The sequence below is a fragment of the Vigna umbellata genome, chromosome 2 (genome assembly GCF_029865625.1).
Source record: "Vigna umbellata cultivar VRB3 chromosome 2, Vumbellata_1.0, whole genome shotgun sequence".
NCBI classification, from domain to species: Eukaryota; Viridiplantae; Streptophyta; class Magnoliopsida; order Fabales; family Fabaceae; genus Vigna; species Vigna umbellata.
In genome coordinates this window covers 4,288,994-4,309,133 of record NC_142166.1, presented here as the reverse complement: position 1 = coordinate 4,309,133, position 20,140 = coordinate 4,288,994, and the positions used below count along the sequence as shown (strand labels likewise).

At 31.2% G+C, this 20,140-nt stretch overlaps 3 protein-coding genes across 4 annotated transcripts; all 3 read left to right on the top strand.

Moving 5' to 3' along the window:
* The first annotated feature begins 118 nt into the window (after positions 1-118).
* Positions 119-1,238, top strand: LOC148203233 (chitinase 2-like). Its single transcript, XM_088108051.1, has one exon. It carries the CDS (start codon positions 173-175, stop codon positions 1,040-1,042), a length of 870 nt encoding a protein of 289 aa, XP_087964177.1. The 5' UTR covers positions 119-172; the 3' UTR covers positions 1,043-1,238.
* A 3,991-nt stretch (positions 1,239-5,229) lies between these two features.
* Positions 5,230-6,849, top strand: LOC148203232 (UPF0481 protein At3g47200-like). The gene has a single exon (XM_088108072.1). It carries the CDS (start codon positions 5,359-5,361, stop codon positions 6,847-6,849), a length of 1,491 nt encoding a protein of 496 aa, XP_087964198.1. The 5' UTR covers positions 5,230-5,358.
* A 7,795-nt stretch (positions 6,850-14,644) lies between these two features.
* Positions 14,645-19,225, top strand: LOC148203231 (uncharacterized). Of its 2 annotated transcripts, XM_088105800.1 has the most exons (7): positions 14,652-14,800; positions 14,962-15,004; positions 16,588-16,703; positions 16,891-17,355; positions 17,559-17,708; positions 17,944-18,362; positions 18,524-19,225. In XM_088105800.1, exons 3-7 carry the CDS (start codon positions 16,592-16,594, stop codon positions 19,112-19,114), a joined length of 1,737 nt encoding a protein of 578 aa, XP_087961926.1. In that variant the 5' UTR covers positions 14,652-14,800; positions 14,962-15,004; positions 16,588-16,591; the 3' UTR covers positions 19,115-19,225. The 2 variants fall into 2 exon arrangements, with proteins under 2 accessions (XP_087961927.1, XP_087961926.1); XM_088105801.1 differs by lacking the exon at positions 14,962-15,004 and having other exon boundaries at positions 14,645-14,800.
* Positions 19,226-20,140: the final 915 nt, after the last annotated feature.

The window sequence follows — 20,140 nt, the reverse complement described above, 5'->3', positions numbered from 1 at the left end:
ATGAAGAAAAAATTATGAGTGACAAAACTGGCGAACTGAGACGGTGCATCCGATAATAATTATTAATTCTCTAATTGGCTCTATAAATAGCGTCAAGTGTAGGATATCCTTCATCCCATCCCTCAAACAAATCAAAGCAATTCAAGAAAACAAAGAGAACTAAGAACTCAGAATGTCTCCGAAACCTATTTTTCGTGAATACATTATCGGTTCAAAGGATGTCCCACCCATTGAAGGTTTCCCAGTGGAAATCATCAACAAAAGAATCCCACAATTCCACTTCATTTTGGCCTTTGCCTCAGATGATTACGTTGAGGATGGAAGCGGAAAGAAACAAGGGAAGGGAAATTTCCGTGCAAATTGGAACGTGACAAAGTTCAGCGCTAGAAGTATCAAAGAACTAAAGGCAGATTACGAGGGTGTGAAGGTGGTAATAAGCCTTGGAGGTCGTGGCACCGATTTTCCATTCAATCCTAAAGACAAAGAAATATGGATTGATAATGCCAAGAAATCACTGAACGAGATAATATCAGTGCTCTACAAGTTTCATCATGAAACTGTGATTGATGGCATTGACATCAACTATGAGCACATCGAATCCAGTGAAGATGACTTTGCTTACTGCATAGGCAAAGTCATAGATTACCTCCAAACCACAATCAGTGGATTCGTGGTCTCCATTGCACCCTCAGAACCTGTCCTTTCCCACTACAAGCAGTTGTTCAAGGCTAATCCAAACCGTATTCACTGGGTCAACTACCAGTACTACGATCAGAAAGTCCCCAGCACACGCGAATTTGTCAACCTCCACAAAACCCTAATAGACACCTTCGGTGTTGACAAGCTCTTGGCAGGTTTCAGCACTGATCCAAACGACAAGGGTAACATATCCCTTGAGATCTTCGTTGAGGGTGTCCTACAACTCATCGCATCTGGTTCACTTGCTGGAATTTTTGTTTCAGATGCTCAGTCCTCCCGCTTGATTGAGCCTCCCCTCTATGTTGAGAAAAAGGCACAAGAGATCCTCACTGGATCCGATTAGGTCTTCTCATCACCATACTATCACACTGTGCTCTTTGCTTTCCTTGTATTATATCTCATGGGGTCATTCTCACACGCTATGATTACTCATACATAGTCCGTGTCCTACTAAATAAGACCCTTACCTTCTTCTGTGCTTTTTGTTTTTGTGTGCCTTCTGTATTCACTCCTTCTAAATAAAATTTCCGTCTCTCTCTTATCATAGTCTTGGTTTTCTGCTACATTACTACTTACCTTTGCCCTTCTTTCATGACTGTTTGCTCTTCCGTGATCCAATTATATCTTTTTTATAATATTCAGGATCAAAAAAAAAGAAGGAAACCAGAACAATTTCTATCTTGAGGGTTTGATAAGGTAGTTAAGAGTGTTTTGAACATTTACAACAACCTGAGCAAAGGATTTTGTTGTCCTAAAAGGAGTATGTGAGAAACATCTAAAAAATATATCAAAAAAATGGAACAAAGAGGAGTTTAGATATCTTTAGAATACAAAACACTTTTTTTTTATCCACGAATGTTAGTTATCAATAGTTTCTTATTGGATGAATTGAACCTAAATATTACAAATTTAAGTTAAAGTTAAAAGATAAAATAAACAAAAATGTTAAGAGAGTGTAATCAACTTTAATATGAAAATATAGAAGTTACCAAATGAAAAATATTGTTGAAGGTGTATAAAGGGGATACCATATTGAAACGAACCTAACTTCAAAAATGAACAAGTTGGAGTGCATAAAGGAGACTGAAAGAGTGTCCGAGTACATAATTCAGGTAAAAACCACGAATGTTAGTTATCAATAGAAAGAAAGGGAGGGATTCAAAACATTTAATGTAGAGGACGAGACCGAGGAGGTATAGAAAGAAATCCTAGGAGTAGAAGTCAAGGATAAAAAGAAGAGAAAGAACAATAACCCACAAAATTAAGAAAACTTAAGAAAATAGAAACATGTATAATTATTCTATGTAAATAGAAAGAAATAATTAAATAATGTAGAATTTTCAATCCGAAAATGTATTAAAAGTATTATATAATATAAAAATAGAAAAGGTATAAAGAAAATATAAGTGATAAAAAAACATGTGCATCTATCCATCACGATCTGTAGAGATGAAAGTGGAATGAAATTTATGAGATTCCCTTCCACACTTATTACTCTTTATTTTCTTTCATCAACCTCTGAATTTTAGTACTCTGAACATGTTAAATGCAGAATTAGATTTAATAGAGAGCTTCTTAAATGTGATCTGCATTTTATCTAAGCTATATCTTTTTCTTCTTTTTTTTTTCCTAAAACAAACTCTTATATAACTACGCTTTTAACCTGTGCAGATGCAGATATCATGCACTTTGTGTATAAAAAAGGTACTGAAAAATTTATTGTTTGCTTATTTATGATGTAGGAATAACACAGTGTTGCAAATTCACATTGTTTTTGAACTAAAACTAAACAATATGATGCAATTTCCAACGATTGACAAATGAGTTGAAGCTGGTAATTCGTACAGGTAATTCGAAATGTAGTTGAGTCCTTCGTCAATGTCCTTAGATATTTAAGCATCTCAACTCCAACTTTCGTTTGTTGAGAAAAATTATTAATTCCCAACTATAATAATAAATGATCTTAAAATTCTACCACGTACTTCTTCAGCTACCATCATTAAAGTGTGTTCTAGATTGCATGGCCTAGTGTACTTTGTTTGGCCAAAGATTCAACAACCTTAAATGTGAGATTCAAAAGTGTAATATATCAATTACGAAAATAATAATGACAACTAATAATAGATCTTACAGCGAGGAAAACAAGAAATAAACAATTAGAAAGAGGGAAGAAATAATGGAAAAAGAGAACAAACAAACCAAATGTTATGATGGAAGTGATTGTTGGTAGTGCCTAATTTTGACCTAAAAAAATCATCGAAGAGAATGTGAATCGGGAAGAAGAGAAAGAGAGATATTGACATAGATTTGTTGGAATTAGTCGGATAATTGGAAAACAAAATCGGTTCTTGTTTTCCTTTATCCGTAACTTTAAAATACTTACATTTTATGGATTAAACAATATATAGAAAGTGAAAAACATAGTAATTCTATAAGTTTTAAAAATAAATATAGGCTTTAAAGTCTTAAAAAAAATTATTTCATCATTATATGAAACTAAATATTATGCGTTTGTCTGTCAATGCAAGTATATAAATCAATGTTAATTAATAGGTTGGACTTGCATTGAAACCAAATCTAATAATTAATTAATAACTTTTAAATTGACTTTTTATTAAAATAGTTTAGTATTTGTTAAACCATGTTTTTAATTACTTTAAAATTTATTATTTGTTTAATTATTTTTAAAAAGTTAACCTTTTTTCTCGTTAAAGTTTGTTTAATTGACTCTAATAATAACGCGTTTTTTAATTTATTCAATGTTATCATTTGGAAATTAATTTAATGTTTTTTCAATGTATATAGTAATTTTAACAAATTTATATTATTTAATAATTATAGATAATATTTTTTAAAAATTTATTTATATTAGCTAATGCAGGTTTTAATGCTCACGGGTTTTATGAAAGGGAAATAAAAAAAATTGGATTTTATTTACATTAAGTATAAGTGAATAAAATATGTAAGAATAATGGGTATAAATATTATTTGTTTGTAACGGGGGGTCGTGCATTATTTGTATGTAAATATCAACATTAGTTATTAGTATTTTGTTAGTAAAGAATTAAACTCACAACTTCTTTTATTGTTCTTTTAAATTCTTTAAACTAATTTTATAATTTTTAAGTGTCAGTGATTAAGTTGAATCAATCAAATCTCACCTTTCTTTTTATTTTGTATTACTAAACTAACCTTAACTTCACTGGAGAATTAGCCACTTAGATATATTGGATGAGCAGGAGATTAGATAAAGTAAGTAAGAAGGAACAACAAGATTTACTTGCAAAACTGAAAAAAAAGAAGTAAGTTTTAGACAACAATAGTTGAAGTCTCAGATAAGTAATATTAATATTAGCCAAGCTTATATTTAAAATTGACATTAATGCATTTTTATTTAAAATTAGCTTTTAATTAAAATCGACCTTAATTTTATTTATTTTAACTAATTTACTAATGTTGAATAAACTGAAATTAATATAAGTATTTTTATTTATTAAAAAAGTTAAAAAATAGTTAATATTGTTTTAGAATTGACTAAATCTATTTTATAAGTGTCTAACATTAAGTATATGCTACTAGGTTATCAACTTAACCAACTTACACAAACACAAATTAAATTTCAGATTAATTTTACATTTGCTAAACATTTTACACCATAGAGTTGATTTAGTTGATTCTAATAACATCGCCTTTTTGTCGGTATTATTGTTTTGAAAACTAATCTGCAATTTTTTCAAATGTATATAATAATTTATAATAAATTTATATCATTAAATACTTACAGGACAAAGGTTTTTTAAATTTTTGTTTATATTAACTAGATGCAGGTGTTAATGGTCATAGGTTTTACGAGATATAAATACAGTTTTTTGGATTTTATTGGTTGGAAGTCTCACGTTTATTAGAAATAAGACCAAATTATAATACATAAGTGAGATGTAAACCTCATCTTACAATCCGATTTGTGAGTTTAGTTAGACTTAAATCCACTTTTTAATATATCTACATTAAACATGTGAATAAAATATATTTTTTTTATTTATGGTTAATTAGTATATGTAGGTGAATTTTTTTTTTCTTTTTTCTGTGATAGCTTATGTTTAGATCACCGTTTCCATATTGTTCCTAAACCTACTTTTCACCCTATAATAAACAAACAAACATTCTCCTTGTAACCCACTCTGAACGCAAATGTACATTAAGCTCTCCCAACAACATTGGTTTAGCTTATTTACAATACTGTGATTAATGAAAACATGTTTTCCTATTTTTGATTTCTACATAAAAGAGCAACGGAGAATGAAAACAAAAACGTGTAGCAGTAGAACAGTTTAGGAAACAGAATTTATGAAACAAGTTTGCTTATTTCTTTATTTTTAAATATCGGAAAATTGTTTTCAGAAACAGTAAAAACATCCACAACCTTAATCTTAGTAACAATCTCGTTCCCTTTCGAATTTCCTTCTTTATATTAGTCTTATATACCCTCACTGTTTTCCGTGTTCTCCTCCTATATGTCACTGTTTTTCAATATGCTTGTTCTTCACGGGCATAGGACCTTCATTGATTTTCTTTCCTCAAGTTTACATTTCCTTTTACTTTGAGTTTGCCATGCTCTATGTTCTTATTAGAGCTTAAAAGTGGCTTCTCATTTTTCCAATGGCATGTACAAAACTCATCAAGTTGCTTTATCTCAAGTTCAACACTAGAAAACTTCACGGAAAGGCCAACAGAATGACCTCAAATTGGAGACGTGCTATGAAGATAGAGTTAGAACGTGGAAACAGTAGAAAGCAAGAAGAAAGTCACCACCGAGTTTGCATATACCGTGTTCCATCTAGCTTGCGTCGGATCAAACCCAAAGCCTATGAACCCAAAAACATCTCCATCGGTCCCTATCACCATGGAGAACCCCACTTGAGAGACATGGAGACCCTGAAGAAAAGATTCTATCGCCGCCTCTTCAACAATCATGCCAATAAAGCCAAACTAGACGAGGCTTTTGAGTTCCTTGAGAAGGAAGAACGCCAAGTTCGAGGATTTTACAACGAACACATCAAATTGAGCAAAGATAACTTCCTAAAAATGCTGCTCGTTGATGGCTCTTTCATTGTTCAGCTCTTGAGGGAACTTTCAGCGTGTGAATTCCGAAAAGTCCCTCCATCTCTCAGCCCATGGATGTTGCCCATCATTCGTTGCGAGATGATAATGCTTGAAAACCAGCTTCCCATGTTTGTTTTGAGCAAGTTGTTCGAGTTAACTAGTGCTGATTCTGCTCCTTCGGGACCAAATATTACTCTCAAAGATGTCGCTCTTCGATTCTTTTATCCTTTGCTTCAGGTGGATTCGAATTATATACCGGATAGTAAGAAAGCTGGTGAGTTAAGCGAGCTTCACTTCCTCGATCTTCTTAGGTCAAGCATTATGCCAAATAATATACTAGAAAGTGGGAAAGCTGATGTCGGAAGCAAATCTAAACCTCACATGATTCATTCTGTAACGGAGCTGATAGAGGCTGGTGTGCAGATCAAAGCAGATGAGAGTAAAAATTTGCTTGACATAAGCTTTGGGAAAAAAATGGGTTTTTTAAAAAGAAAACTCACTATTCCCCCTTTGTACATCAATGACCACACATGCACTGTGTTTCGTAACATGCTTGCTTTTGAGAACTGTCACCAGGATTGTGACCGCATGGTGACAGCCTACTTGTTTTTCTTCAATGGACTCGTCAACTCTGCTGGTGATGTCTCTTTTCTTCGTTACAAAGGAGTGCTTCACCATTCTCTTGGCAACGACAACACCGTCTCTAAACTGATCAACAACATCACCAAAGAAATTGTTCTTGACAAACATAAGTGGTACTTGTACAAAGTGGTCAATGAAGCTAATGAGTACTCTGCTACATGCTATGCAAGAGTAAGAGCTTCCTTAGTGCATCACTATTTCACCAGCTGGGTGGTAATAGCCTCAACTCTTGGTTCGTTGTTGGTGCTTTATTTCACTTTCATTCAGATTGTGTTTTCATTTGGAAAATCGTCAAAAGCCTTTGAAAACCAAAGCTTTGGATCTGTCATTTACGATGCTTTCTGTGTGCCATATCTGTTGGATAAACTTAAATTAGTAGCATGGTTTTTATATAATTTCTTGTGAGTCTGCAGTGCTGCGGGTTTGCCGCATTCAGTTCGTTCTGTATTTCTTATGCACGGTTCAGGTTTATCTTTGTTCTGTTTACTTTGTTTTTATACTTGGTGCACCAGCTGCTAGCAGACTTTATTTTGTTATGTTATGTTCTTATGCATTGAATAAACTTAAATTAGGATGTTTTTGTAATTTCATTGATTTTGTTGAGTTTTATTTTTGGAGTGGTTTTAGCTTTACGGATTTAGTTTTTGTTACTCTTGTTAATAGATGTAGTTCCTATTACTATTTTTATACTTGTACCATCAGGGTTATTGTTTTTATTCCTAGTCTTGCAGTTATTTAAAGCCTGCAACATTTATTAATAAAATACACATAATTATAGAATATAATCATATGTGTCGAGTTTAACAAAGTGGCATCAAGAGAAGTGTTTGAGTGAGAGAGAAAAAAAAAGAGAGAAAGAGTAAAACATTCTGCTTGATTTCTCGAGAAAAAGAGAGAAATATATGCCAAATCTAGTAAGGGTATGTTTCTGCCACAATTATAAAAGAAAACTAATTATGATAATTGGAATATGAAGATGAAAGCCCGTGTGGAATATAGTGAAGAATAGGTACCAAGAACCTAGAAGAGTATATGGTGGCCCAAATTGTTGCGTTGAGAAAGAAGCGAGTAAAAGACAAATCAATTTTATATCTATTATACAGAACGGTAGACCAATCATGCTAGTAAAAGTTATATCTTCAAAAGAAGCGTCGGAGATTCTGAAGATTACGAACAGAGATGTTAGACAAATATGGTTTCAAACTCTAATGGGTGAGTTTGAAAACTTGAGGATGAAAAAGCAAAGCGAGTGGTCAAGTACATAACTCGAGTAGAGACAATGGTAAATCAACTAGGTAGGAATGGAGAATCGTGCTAACCAGTCAGATTGTAGAGAAAATTTTAAGATCATTAGCATAGTTTGTACATCGTGGAGTTTAAGGACCAGTCAACACTCTCAGTTGTAGAGCTTGCTAGGTCGCTTAAGGCGTACGAGCAAAAGAGAAGGAAGAACTATCTAGCATTGCAAACAAAGTGTGACTTGAAGGGAGAACCTCGGAAACCCCAAGGTCGAGGTCTTATAGGTAGAGGCTGAGGTGGCCGAGGAAGTGGAAGTAATGACTAAGATCACATGAAGACGACGAAGAACAAACCAGTTAGCAGAATTGACATGGCAAAGGACAAGGTAGAGCTTGAGAAGGTTGGACACGAGTGGAGTACTTTGAATGTAGTAAGCACAACCAATATGCAAATGAGTACAAATCAAGAAAATGCTATAACTATTGGAAGTCCCACATCGACTAGAGATAAGGCCAAATTATAATATATAAGTGAGGTGCAAACCTCACCTTACAAGCCGGTTTTGTGGGGTTGAGTTAGGCTTAAACTCACTTTCTAATAATAACTGTGATAAGGCTGACCTCGTTGCAAAGTATTGTAGTCTTGAGACAAAGAGGGAGACAAATCTCTTTACTGAAGAAGCGGAAAGTAGAAGGTGGAGCTCAGCAAGTGTGTCAAATGACAAGAAGAACTCGGTAACATTGTCAAGTAACGAGGATAGGACAACATTGTGCATGGAGAGCTCGGTGAAGAGTTTGGTGAAAAGCTCGATGTAGAGCTTGGTGGGAACTACAATCAATTTATTTGTTTTTAACATTATATTCAATAATTAAATATCCACAAGTGAAATTAATAAATTATCATGCAGTTAAGATGGAGAATATAATACAAAAATAATGTAAAAGAAATACATTAAATAGAAAAAATCACAAAAAGTTAATATTCATTGCATTCAATTCTCATAAATAAGAGAATTAGTTAGTCTCATATATATATATTCTAAACACTAAAAAGAAATAATAATGAATGTGTCTAGCCTCTGCCTCCAAATATGATTTCTAAATTTGTGAAGCCTTTTAATTAATGTTTTTCAAAAACCCACAGTTAGCTAGGTTGAGACTAAAATTTATGCTTGATTTAGTGTTTGAAATAAATAGATAACTATTAATAACTAATTTTGTTGATATAGTCTTCTATAATCTTACACAATTTTCACTTTGCAAAATTATAAACCAAGTAATTATTTTTTCCAATTTGTTGAATAAAATTTTAATTATCTAATGAAATTTAAAATATTTATCTTTTTTAAAATTATTTAATAAACCCTTAATTTTTTTAAAAAGATAATAAAAATACCAATAAAAATTAAAAATAACAAAATTAAAAAAATAAAATATATAATGTCAATTTTCAATTCTCTTATTTTGAGTTGAAAATTCTTTCTTTAAACATCAAAAACTCCACGGACAACCACAAAGCATAATAAACACTCATTATTGCGAATTTTAGTACCATCTATCAACAATTACAAGTATGAAAACCGAGTTTTTACATTTTAGTACAATCCAATTTTTAATACAGTATTCGTCAAAGGATTAATAGTGTCAAATCTAAACGGTTGATCACAAACAATGGAAAAAATTTAGTTTCGACAATTGATTAAAGGGAACAGAACATCTTATATATGTTTCAAAATGAAAACCAAATAAAAACATCATGTTTACATGTTCTTTGTAGTCATTCTGGTAATATGCTTCTATTTACAAAAATGAAACACAAACACAATAAACTTTTGAACCTTTTCAATTTAAAAATCTTTGACCAATTATATATATATATATATATATTATTCAAACTAATATTATTTATTACATTTAAACATATTAAAATTATTAAAAATTTATTTCCTTTTGTAACTATTATTATTAATTAAATAAATTAATAATTATAAACGTCTTTTGAAAAAACAATATTAACATTAGATCATAAAATATTTCGTGCGGGTGCATAAACTAGTAAACTATATATAAACTGATAAAAAAAATCAAGATACATATGTATCACTACAAAAAATTAGACTTTTACTGGAGGTTATTTTTTTCGTTTTCGACAGTTTTAATCCCCGAAAAATGTTACCCGCAGTTAGAAAAACCGTTGAAAAAATCTGTGTCACTAAGTAATTACCGACGGTTTTTGGTAGAACCGTCGGAAATAGCGGGGGTTTCAAAAACCGCCGGAATACCAGGGGTTTTGTGAAAACCGCCGGTATTAGCGGGGGTTTTGAAAAAACCATAGGTATTAACGGAGTTTTGTGAGAATCGCAGGTATTAGCGGGGATTACTGAAAAACCGCTGAACTAGCTGGGGTTCTCCCAAAACCGCCCATAATTTGCATGGTTTAGTTAATCGGGTTTTAAAACTGCCAGAAATGTATCCAGTTAATTTTTATTTTTGTTTTTTTATAGTAATAAAATTGGACTATAATAAAAATGGTTTTATTGAGAAAACAAACAATAAATTAATATGAACTAAAGTTGAATAATATTGTATAAAATAAACAACATTGTTCAAGCTAAAATATCATTCATACAGCTAATTGTTCATACATAAAAATTAAAAAGAAAGATCTTCATTACATATGTTCTATATAGATGTTCAATACATATATTCAATACAAATGTTCAATACTAAAAATATGAATCATATAAAGATATTCAATAACAATATCTAATTTTCATCTTCATTACATCCATTGTTTGGCACACTTCCTTGATCAGATACCTACAACATAAAAATGAAATCACAAAAAATTAAAAATAAAACTCGTGAAAACTTTAAAATTGAGGGGTAACAATTTTTCTTATTTTTTCAGTTGAATTGTACAATTCTAGAGTTGTCAAATTAAAAGAGAGAGTATGTATCAGATAGTATATGGTAAATTAAAGCACAAATAAATCTCAATCAGTAAAACTTAGCAAAAATTGTCCAGAATAATGAGCTGAATAAAGAATCATACAGTTAATCAGTCCAATATTAAGGCAAGTAACCCATAACAAGACCACTTAAACACGACACAAAAACACATAATGAAAAGAACATCAAGGTAAGCCCTTACATTTACCCACATAATGTTAGGCATTGCAATAAAACTTGTCAAAATGTGAAAGTGTGAATCGTCTTTATTATTTTGCGCGAGCGAGTGGTTCTACAAAAAGAGGAAGAAGAAACATGAAACCAAACCCTAGCTCGTTCTCTCTACATGTTCAGATTCACTTTTTGCTTTGCTTACAGCTTTCATTGCTTCCCCACTCTGTAGCAAGACCGTCACTGTTATTTTTAAGAATATTACTAAACTAAAAAGGAATAAGAATTTTTGGAGAATAAAGACAAGACCGGTCGTGGATGGAGATGAAGAAAGGCCCTGACTTTTCACGAGCGAAGAAGGAGATAGGAGTGGAGCTGGCCGCACCAGTGTTGTCGCCGGACACCATGCTCGTCAGCAGTGATTTCAGGAGGAGATGTGTGATGGCTGGCTTCTCTGTTGATTAGAGGGTCATAAAAGAAAAGAAGATGAAGCGTTAGAGGTTTATTTTGGAGAAGACGAGCAAGCGGTGTAAAGAGGGAAAATGAAAAAATATTAGCGAGGTGTAAAGAGGAAAAATGAAAACATATTTTCACTTGAAAAGTTTTTTAATAAAAAAAATAATTTATTTGCGATTTTAATGAAACCGCGGAAATTTCTAGAGGTTTTTAAAATAAACCTTCGAGAATTTCAGAGGTTTCTGAAACCTCAGGTAATAAACCCCTCCTATAAAATATTGTTTTTGTAGTGTATAACTTTTCTATTTAATTAAGATAGTTTTTAAAAAATTGAATTAAACTAAACGGGGGTAACACTTCCCTTCTAATAATAATAAGTTATTGAATGTGTATTTTGCTAAATTTTTAGTTAGGTTAAATATGTTTTTATTCCCTTTTTCTGAAACATGATGATCATTTTTCCTGTGCTCCAGCGCCAAACTCTTTTGCTCCAACGGGTTCCTGTGCTCCCTACCCTGCCAGTAGTACATAAAAGAGAGACAATCTCCAAGATTATCATCGTAGAATTCCTTATTGATATTCTCCTTTATCAGAAAACCAAATCAATTAGTATTAATTATCCCATTAAGAAACATAATTGTTTATGGTTTTTCTAATTCGAAAAATCCTAAATTTGCAAATTGGGAACCCTAATTAATCCTTCATAATCAAGAACGGAAAAATCTCAAATCTGAAACCTTATTGTTAATGAACCCTAAATTGGGGAAAATCCCCAATTTTCGTCTTCCAATCTATCTTTTGCATCCTTTTCTTCTCTTTTCTGTTTCTGCGTCGTGCCATAGAGGAACAACTTTATCTCCCTTCACGGTGTGGTCTAGTTCATTGTCAGCAAACAACAGAGGAGTTCACTATGATGGCTCACGCAGAGCATAGGTGATATGTGGTGTTTTTTTTTGCTCTGGTTTTCTGCAGGTGGAGGACTGGCCTCACGGTATGGTTTGACTTCTTCGACCTGGTTCGTCGCCGGCGAAGGACGAAGCTTCTAGTTTCTTCCTTCAGCGGCGGTCTTTGTTCTCTGTTGGGATTAGACTCGTGGCGCGTCCTTCTTCCTCATCCCTCGATCTGCCTCAAACAACTACTTTGTTGGTGTGGATTTTGCATAAGCAACGGGTGGTGGAGGGATGCACCTTGGAGAGTGGAGGACGTTTGGTTGGAGACGTCAGTTTCAAAACCCGAGATTTGATTCAATTTCATATTTTTAATTTCAAAATTTAACACTGTTACTTTTCGAGGACTAAAAATTATAATTTCTTAAAGGTAAAGGATCAAAGTGAAGCAAACTTTGAAAAGGGACAAAACCCAAAAACCCTTGATAGTTGAGGAACTAAAAACAAATTTAACTTTTTTTAATTTATAGGCAATTTTTTTAGAAATAGTTTATAACAAATGTAGTGATACTTTATAGTAAAAGTATTTAAATTGTATAACAATTTAAAAAAAAATACAAAAGAAAATAATAAATATATGCAATTAAAAAAAATAACATAAAATTTTAAAGGGTTAAATATGTTTTTGGACCCTTAGTTAAAATTGGAAATAATCTCTTTTTAAAATGTTGATCCAACTTAGTTTCTTAACTTTAAAAATGTGTAAATTTAGTCTTTTTATCTAAATTTTATTAGATTTATTTGATATTTCAAATGCATTTTATGATAACATTTGAGTTGTTTACACCGTTTGACACATTTTTGTTTTAATGTTAACTAAGAAACACGTTTGAAACATCAAATAAACTTAACAAAATTTGATTAAAATGACTAATCCATACAATTCTAAAAATATGTGATTAAATTGGTCCAAAGTTTCGAAAATGATTTAATTCCAAGTTCTACTTAAAGTTAAAAGACGAAAAACATATTTAACTCAATTTCAAATCTTATATTCTTATTTTTATTCTATGTTCTTATAAGTAATAAACTATTTCTTACCATTTTTTTCAATTTATATTTTTGTATTATATATATATATATATATATATATATATATATATATATAATTATAATAATTTTCGTAATTTAAGTCAAAATCATCTAATATTAATTAAAAAATATCTTTTTTTACTTTAAGATGTTAAATATATATTTAGTGTTTTTAATGTCCACATTTTTAATAAATTGATTTGTCTTTGTAAATGTGACAAATAATATTATCAGTTATGTCATGACATAAATACACATGTTAGCATATAACATTATAATAAATCCTTAACAACAATAATAATAAATTCAATTTCACGTAATTTAAGAGTAAATCTATATTTAACTCTTAAAAAATTAAAATAACTTTTCTAAATGAAATGATTCGCACGATAACTGATAATAGGTAGTCTATAATTAATATTGTGACGTGAAAATTAAGAGAAGCGACGCATGCAAGCTGACGTAAAAGGGTACACTCTTCTTTTCATAAAGTCATCTGTGGTCCCAATGGTTCCTGTTTCCTAATCAGAACCAAACAACCTTATCCTCTGAACATTCAGAATTTAAATAAGAGAGAATCCGATTATGTATGTAAATCGCATTGTAATATATACATATATAAAATGTTTATAATTTATTTATTCATTATGAATATTTTTATTAATATAGGTTTTGTATTATAATAAAATGAAAAATTAAAATAATTTAATTTCGATATTTTGAGAAAATATTTTAATTTTTATTTTAAATATACTTTTTAATAAGATTTTTTAATTTAAAATTTATGTTAGTCCTTATTTGCATTTCTAAAAATAATTAATCATATTAAATTATTTTATAATTTTTATTTTAACACGTTAATCAAATCACTTTAAAAAATTAACTCAAATTCATTATAATCTCTCAATTCAAAGAATTTCACTTTCCAATTTCTTTCTTATGTTCTGTTATTATCCACCCCCACCTGAAACATAAAAGTTATGAAAAACAAGTATAACATAAGTGCGTTTAAAAATTTGTGGCATAAGTTGAAATTTGTAGAAGGCAAAAGTATATAATAAATTGAAATCTGAAATTGTACATTATACCAAAGTCGTGGCTGGTCGGAGGAGGAGGGACTCTCACTCTAGAGTTTCGCTCTCTCTCAAGCTTTTTTTTTTCTCTACCAATATCTCAAACAAAATGTGAAAACTGAAAATAAACCCCGAAATTTCAAATCTATCTGCGAACTCTCTTTCAATATCATTAAAAACTCTCAAGTCATTTACCATATAGACCACTAACATTTTGACACCTGTCAGAATGTTCTCAATTGCTAAAGTATCATTTCCCTAAAATAATGGACGACACTGGCAAAGCACGATGGATGATTGGCCCACATAAAGCATCATGATAACAACTCCTGAACATTGTTATCTTTCTGAAATGTCACTCATAAATTAATGGTTTTCACCAAACACAGCAATCTGGTTTTGAAACCGTGAAGAATGTAAAGATAAACAGTGGTGTCTCTCTTTCCTTAAACGCATCTTAGTTCGGTCTGTTCGAAAACTGATTCAGGTAAAATCTCATATTCTTTTCTCTAATTCTTGCTTAATACATCTCTATCTTCTGATTGTTTTAGGGTTCATCACTCCCCTTCCCCCTTTCTGAAACCCTAATTTACTCGGAACTGCTTCTTCCATTACACCTTACCATATCGATTCCTCTTTTGTATGCAGAAACTAATTCTATACTAAGTCTTTCTATTACGCCACTTCTCAGGTATCTTTTCTTCTCATTCAATCTATAACATTTTAATGTAGTTTATGTTTTAAAGGGATAGAGTGGTTTATCTTAGATTTTAGTGTACACTGGTTTTCAACTTTAACCAGTATAAGGGAAGATTGCAGAGACTTGATATCTATGGAATAACTGAATGATTACCGATAGGTTTTGCTTTTGAGGTTTGTACAGCGAAGACTTCTGGTTCTGTTGGGTCAACGTTCAAAAACTTTGAAGGAAAAAGATGATGATCACTTGACTCGCACTTATATTATTATTGGCAGAATATTATGTTAATACTTTCAAAATATTTTCTCCTATTTAAAAGAAGAAAAACTTGCATACGTAATATAAAATAATATCTTCATACTGTTTCTAAAAGATAAAATAAATTGAGAAAACTTTAAAAAAATTGTAGGAGTACAATTATATATTATATGGTGTTTCAGGTGTGGATTTACTGGGTGGCATCAGGTAAGTAACTAATATTTTAACTAAAATTAATTATTTTCTTAAATGGCACAGTGATTAAAAAAAGTATGTTCGTGTCGTATGTTTTTTAGTTATTTGAAGGATTATTATAAAAATAAAAAATGATTATTATAAATAAATAAAACAAAGTAGACTGTTAAGCAGTAATTGTTTTAAAATTGAGAGAAGCGCGATAATGACTCCTCACCAACACCTCTCTAATATCTCCATTTCAAGCTCCTTTCTACCGATTCTTCTACTTTCACATGTTATTTATTTGCGGACCCTGCTAGTAAAAGTAAAACTAAAAGTGTTAATCATGTTCCCAAAACCCATTGACAAGTCAAATAAGTACTTATTTTATTATTTATTTAAGTTAATATTTATTAAATCATGCAAATGTTATAAACTTGGGTATTTTTTCCTAGTGAATAAAAGTTATAAATTATTTTTAATTAAAAAAATTATATTTAAAGACAATAAATCTCTTAATTTATGGTTTTCTCTCTTATTCTTTTTATATAAATTTTTTATCAGACCTACTATTTTTATCCACATTTATTTTTTTCACTCATACACATTTCTTTTGTTTATAAATATCTATTTCATTCTTTCATCAACAATCATCTTCTTGATTAAATTTATCCATTTCATTTACTCTTATCTCATTTATTTACACTCATTTATTTATTTTTTATATATTACTCTTGTTGAAGATGACAAGAATGAAAAATTTTGTTAATTAACATATATGCTGTATTTAATAGAGATTCTAATTCACGTATTAATTATAATTTTTTATTTATAACAAAGACTAATTTAAATATTAATAATTTTAATTTATAAATTGGTATTTAAATTTATCATTATTTTTTTTTGTCTAAAATTGATTCCTATTTAATAATTTGGTTGTAATAAGAAAATCTTATTTAGAAAGTGAAAATAAAAAACAAGAAATAAATAGTTATATTTTTGTTTCTCTTTTCATTTGAGAAAACTAAGTTAACTTTTGTCCTTACTTTTTGTTCTTCCTTTCCGAAACTGATATATCTTGAAGAAGACACCCTATAATGCTTCCTCATACGTATAAAGATTTGATTTTTGTTTTACAGAAACATGGACACCGTACATGCGAACCCAGCAGCGTCATCACCACAAACACACATAGTTCAGATTCCTTCAGCTGATCAACTTCCACACCCTTCTCGTCACATACTTGAAGATAGAAGTACTCACTCTTCCTCCTATATTTCTGTTCTTGTATAATATATATTAAATAATACGAAGGGAGTATGAAAGAGGGTGATTGTCAAATGCAAAATCAATAATGCAGATGAACATACAACCTTTTTATATATGTAAATAAACTAATGGTTTCTTCAACTGAAGAAAATTTGGCATTGCAATTTCTTCAGGGGAATACTTTCAGAAATGTGTACCCCTTTATAAGCTAGCACTGAGAGGTGATTGGAATGAAGCCAAGCGCATGATAGATGAAGATACTAGTCTCTTAAACGCTGCCATAACAAAGGAATGGGGTACACTGCTTCATGTTGTGGCAGGAACAAACCATGTTCACTTTGTGAATCAATTGCTTAAATTACTTAACCCACTTGATCTGGAACTGCGAAATTTCAATGGAAACACAGCCTTTTGCTATGCTGCTGCATCTGGAAACATGGAAATTGCTGCTACCATGATCAAGAAGAATGAAGGCCTACCCAAAATCAGGGGCGGAGCAGAAGCCACTCCTCTTTACATGGCTGTCTTGCAGGGAAAAGGTGAAATGGCAAGGCATCTCTACCCTCTCAGTACCAACATTTTACAGGAAGATGACTTCACCATGCTGTTCTTCCTCTGCATAAAAACTGAATTATATGGTGAGTTCATTTTCCTTAGTTCTTCCTTCATTCATCAAATGGTTTCTCAAGTGAAATGAGATTTTGTAGACTGAGAAAAAACCCTTTGATACTGTAACTTCAAACCTTTGAGTCTTCGTTCTTATATGAACTCCAGTTTTTCAAAGTTTTCACAGACACTTTGATCCACTTACCATAGCTAGCAAATTTGGAAAATTTTGCAGATATTGCTTTGCAAATTGTACAAAAACACTCAAGGCTGGCATTGGAGAGGGATGAGAACAACGACACAGGCTTGCATCTCTTGGCTCGAAAGACTTGTGGTTTTAGTGTTCGTGGTCAATGGTATCTTCCAAACCAGATCTTGAACTCTAGTAAGTTCTTACAATCACTGCTCACCTACTTCGAAAACTAGAATATTGGGTTCATTTTCATTTTTGTTTTCGTTTTCTCATATCTAAAACAGTTTTCAAATTAGAATTATCAATCAAGATTTCTTTCAACGTATTTTCAAAAACTTATATTCAAAATTAATGACTAAAACTACTTTTAAAAACTATCTTAAACGCATGTTTTAATCATTATAATGACAGTCATTACGAGAAACAGGCATGAAGGCAACTCCATTCGTCCAACTTGTTGAGTGTCTTTGGAGAATGCTTTTCGACCAAGATTACGAGGAAACAGAGTTGAGGACTTTCATAAGTCATCCATCACAAATAACATTTGACGCTGCACAAGTTGGAAATTTTGAATTTTTAGATACACTTATGAGGTCTTACCCTGATTTATTATGGGAAGTGGATCAAAAAAACCGAACCATAATTCACATTGCTGTGCTTCACCGCCATTCAACAATCTATAGTCTAATACACGGACTTGGCTCCATCAAAGATTTCATAGCAACTTTTGAGGACGACGAAGGAAACAACATCTTGCATTATGCTGCTATGTTGTCACCTCCGGACAAACTCAGCTCAATTTCTGGAGCAGCTCTTCAAATGACACATGAATTATTATGGTTCCAGGTAAAACGAAAAAAACACTATTATATATCTGTCATACAACTCTCACAATAGTTGTGTCTGTCATACAATCATGATCTACTTTCAGGACTGAAAACACTACTGTATATCATATAGTACGACATTATATTAGTAAAAAATAACATTATACTTTGATATGGCAGGAGGTGAAGAAAATAATGCTGCTGTTAAATATAGAGAAGAAAAATGGTGAAGGAAAAACTCCTCGTGAAATATTTGCTGGGAAGCATAAAGAACTATTGACAAAGGCAGAATCATGGACAAAGAGCACAGCCGTTAATTGCATGCTTGTATCTGCACTCATAACCACAGGAGTTTTCACTGCTACATTTATGGTACCTGGTGGCAACAATAAAAAGACAGCAAATCCCAACTATTTGCAGGAACAAGCATTCCTCGTATTTTCGTTATCAGTTGCATGTGCACTGATATCAGCATCAGCCTCCATACTGATGTTCCTGTCCATCCTCGTTTCAAGTTATGCAGAGGATGAATGTTTCAATTCCCTCCCTTACAAGTTACTCTTTGGTATGGCCACACAGATCATCTCCATCACAACCATGATGATATCGTTCAGTGCTGCTTTTTACATAACATTTTCTCATGGTTTAACGCGGGTTCCGTTTTCTATTTTCGTGCTCTCGTTTCTGCCAATACCCTTGTTCAAACCGCTATGGTCAGATATTATTTATTCTTCTTATCTTTGTATGTCTCTATTTTGGTATAGAAAATAAATCCTTGGCTAGCTGAGGACTTTAGTCCAGAGATAAAGTCAAATTATAATATATAAATGAGGTGTAAATTTTATTTTTTAAGTGAATTTTATGGGATTGAGTTTTAATTTACCTTCTTAATATGATATTAAGGTAGGCTTAAAACCCACGTTTTAAGTTGTCTTACCTTGTTGTCGTGAATTATTTTTTAAACAACAATTGATATTATAAAGCTGAGGATTTCAAACCTCTGTATAATTCTTTTAAAAAATAAATTTATTTTTTATAGTTTTTTTAATAAATTTTGAGTAGGGCGATCAAGAACCGGTGAAGGTAGTTTAGAATACAGGGAAGCGTATCCTTTTATGTATCTTACTTTTGATTAATTCTGTTGAATATGATCTATGGGAAATATTTAGGAGAAAAATATTTATTCCAATAGTTTTAGATGTGTCTGGTAGAAAATTTCTACCTCAGTCAACTCTTCCGTTTCTAAATATGTTTTCGCTTATCTGTTTTCAATTTTTTCAAATGATTGTTATCCACATATATTTCCACACTTTTTTCTTTGCTCCCTAGTTCTAGAATAGTGAAATGTTGAAAACTTTGATAAGTCGTGTTGTGTACTATAATGCCTTAATTCATAAATTACAAATATTCCATATACAGCCCATAACCTTATAACTAAAGAACATATGTTAATAGTTTATCACTTAATCCACAGATAAATTCATCCTCATAATCGAGATAGAAAAATATATAAAGTAAAGGTCCGTGTGTTATAAATTATGTACAAACATTTTGTTCGATCTAACTGTTAATAAAATAGAAAATAGAGTTTTATTGTGATAATACAAAACGATAAAAACAAGTGATATGTATATTTTTTCAAAATTGTGAAAGTTATTTATTTTATTACAGATCTCTAATTATTCATTACAATGATCAGATTGAGTAAATATGTCTTATAGACTATGTGTAAAAATCTCAGTTTCATCCATCGGTTAAAAATAAAAATAAGATAAGATTTTACCAAGATGATACATT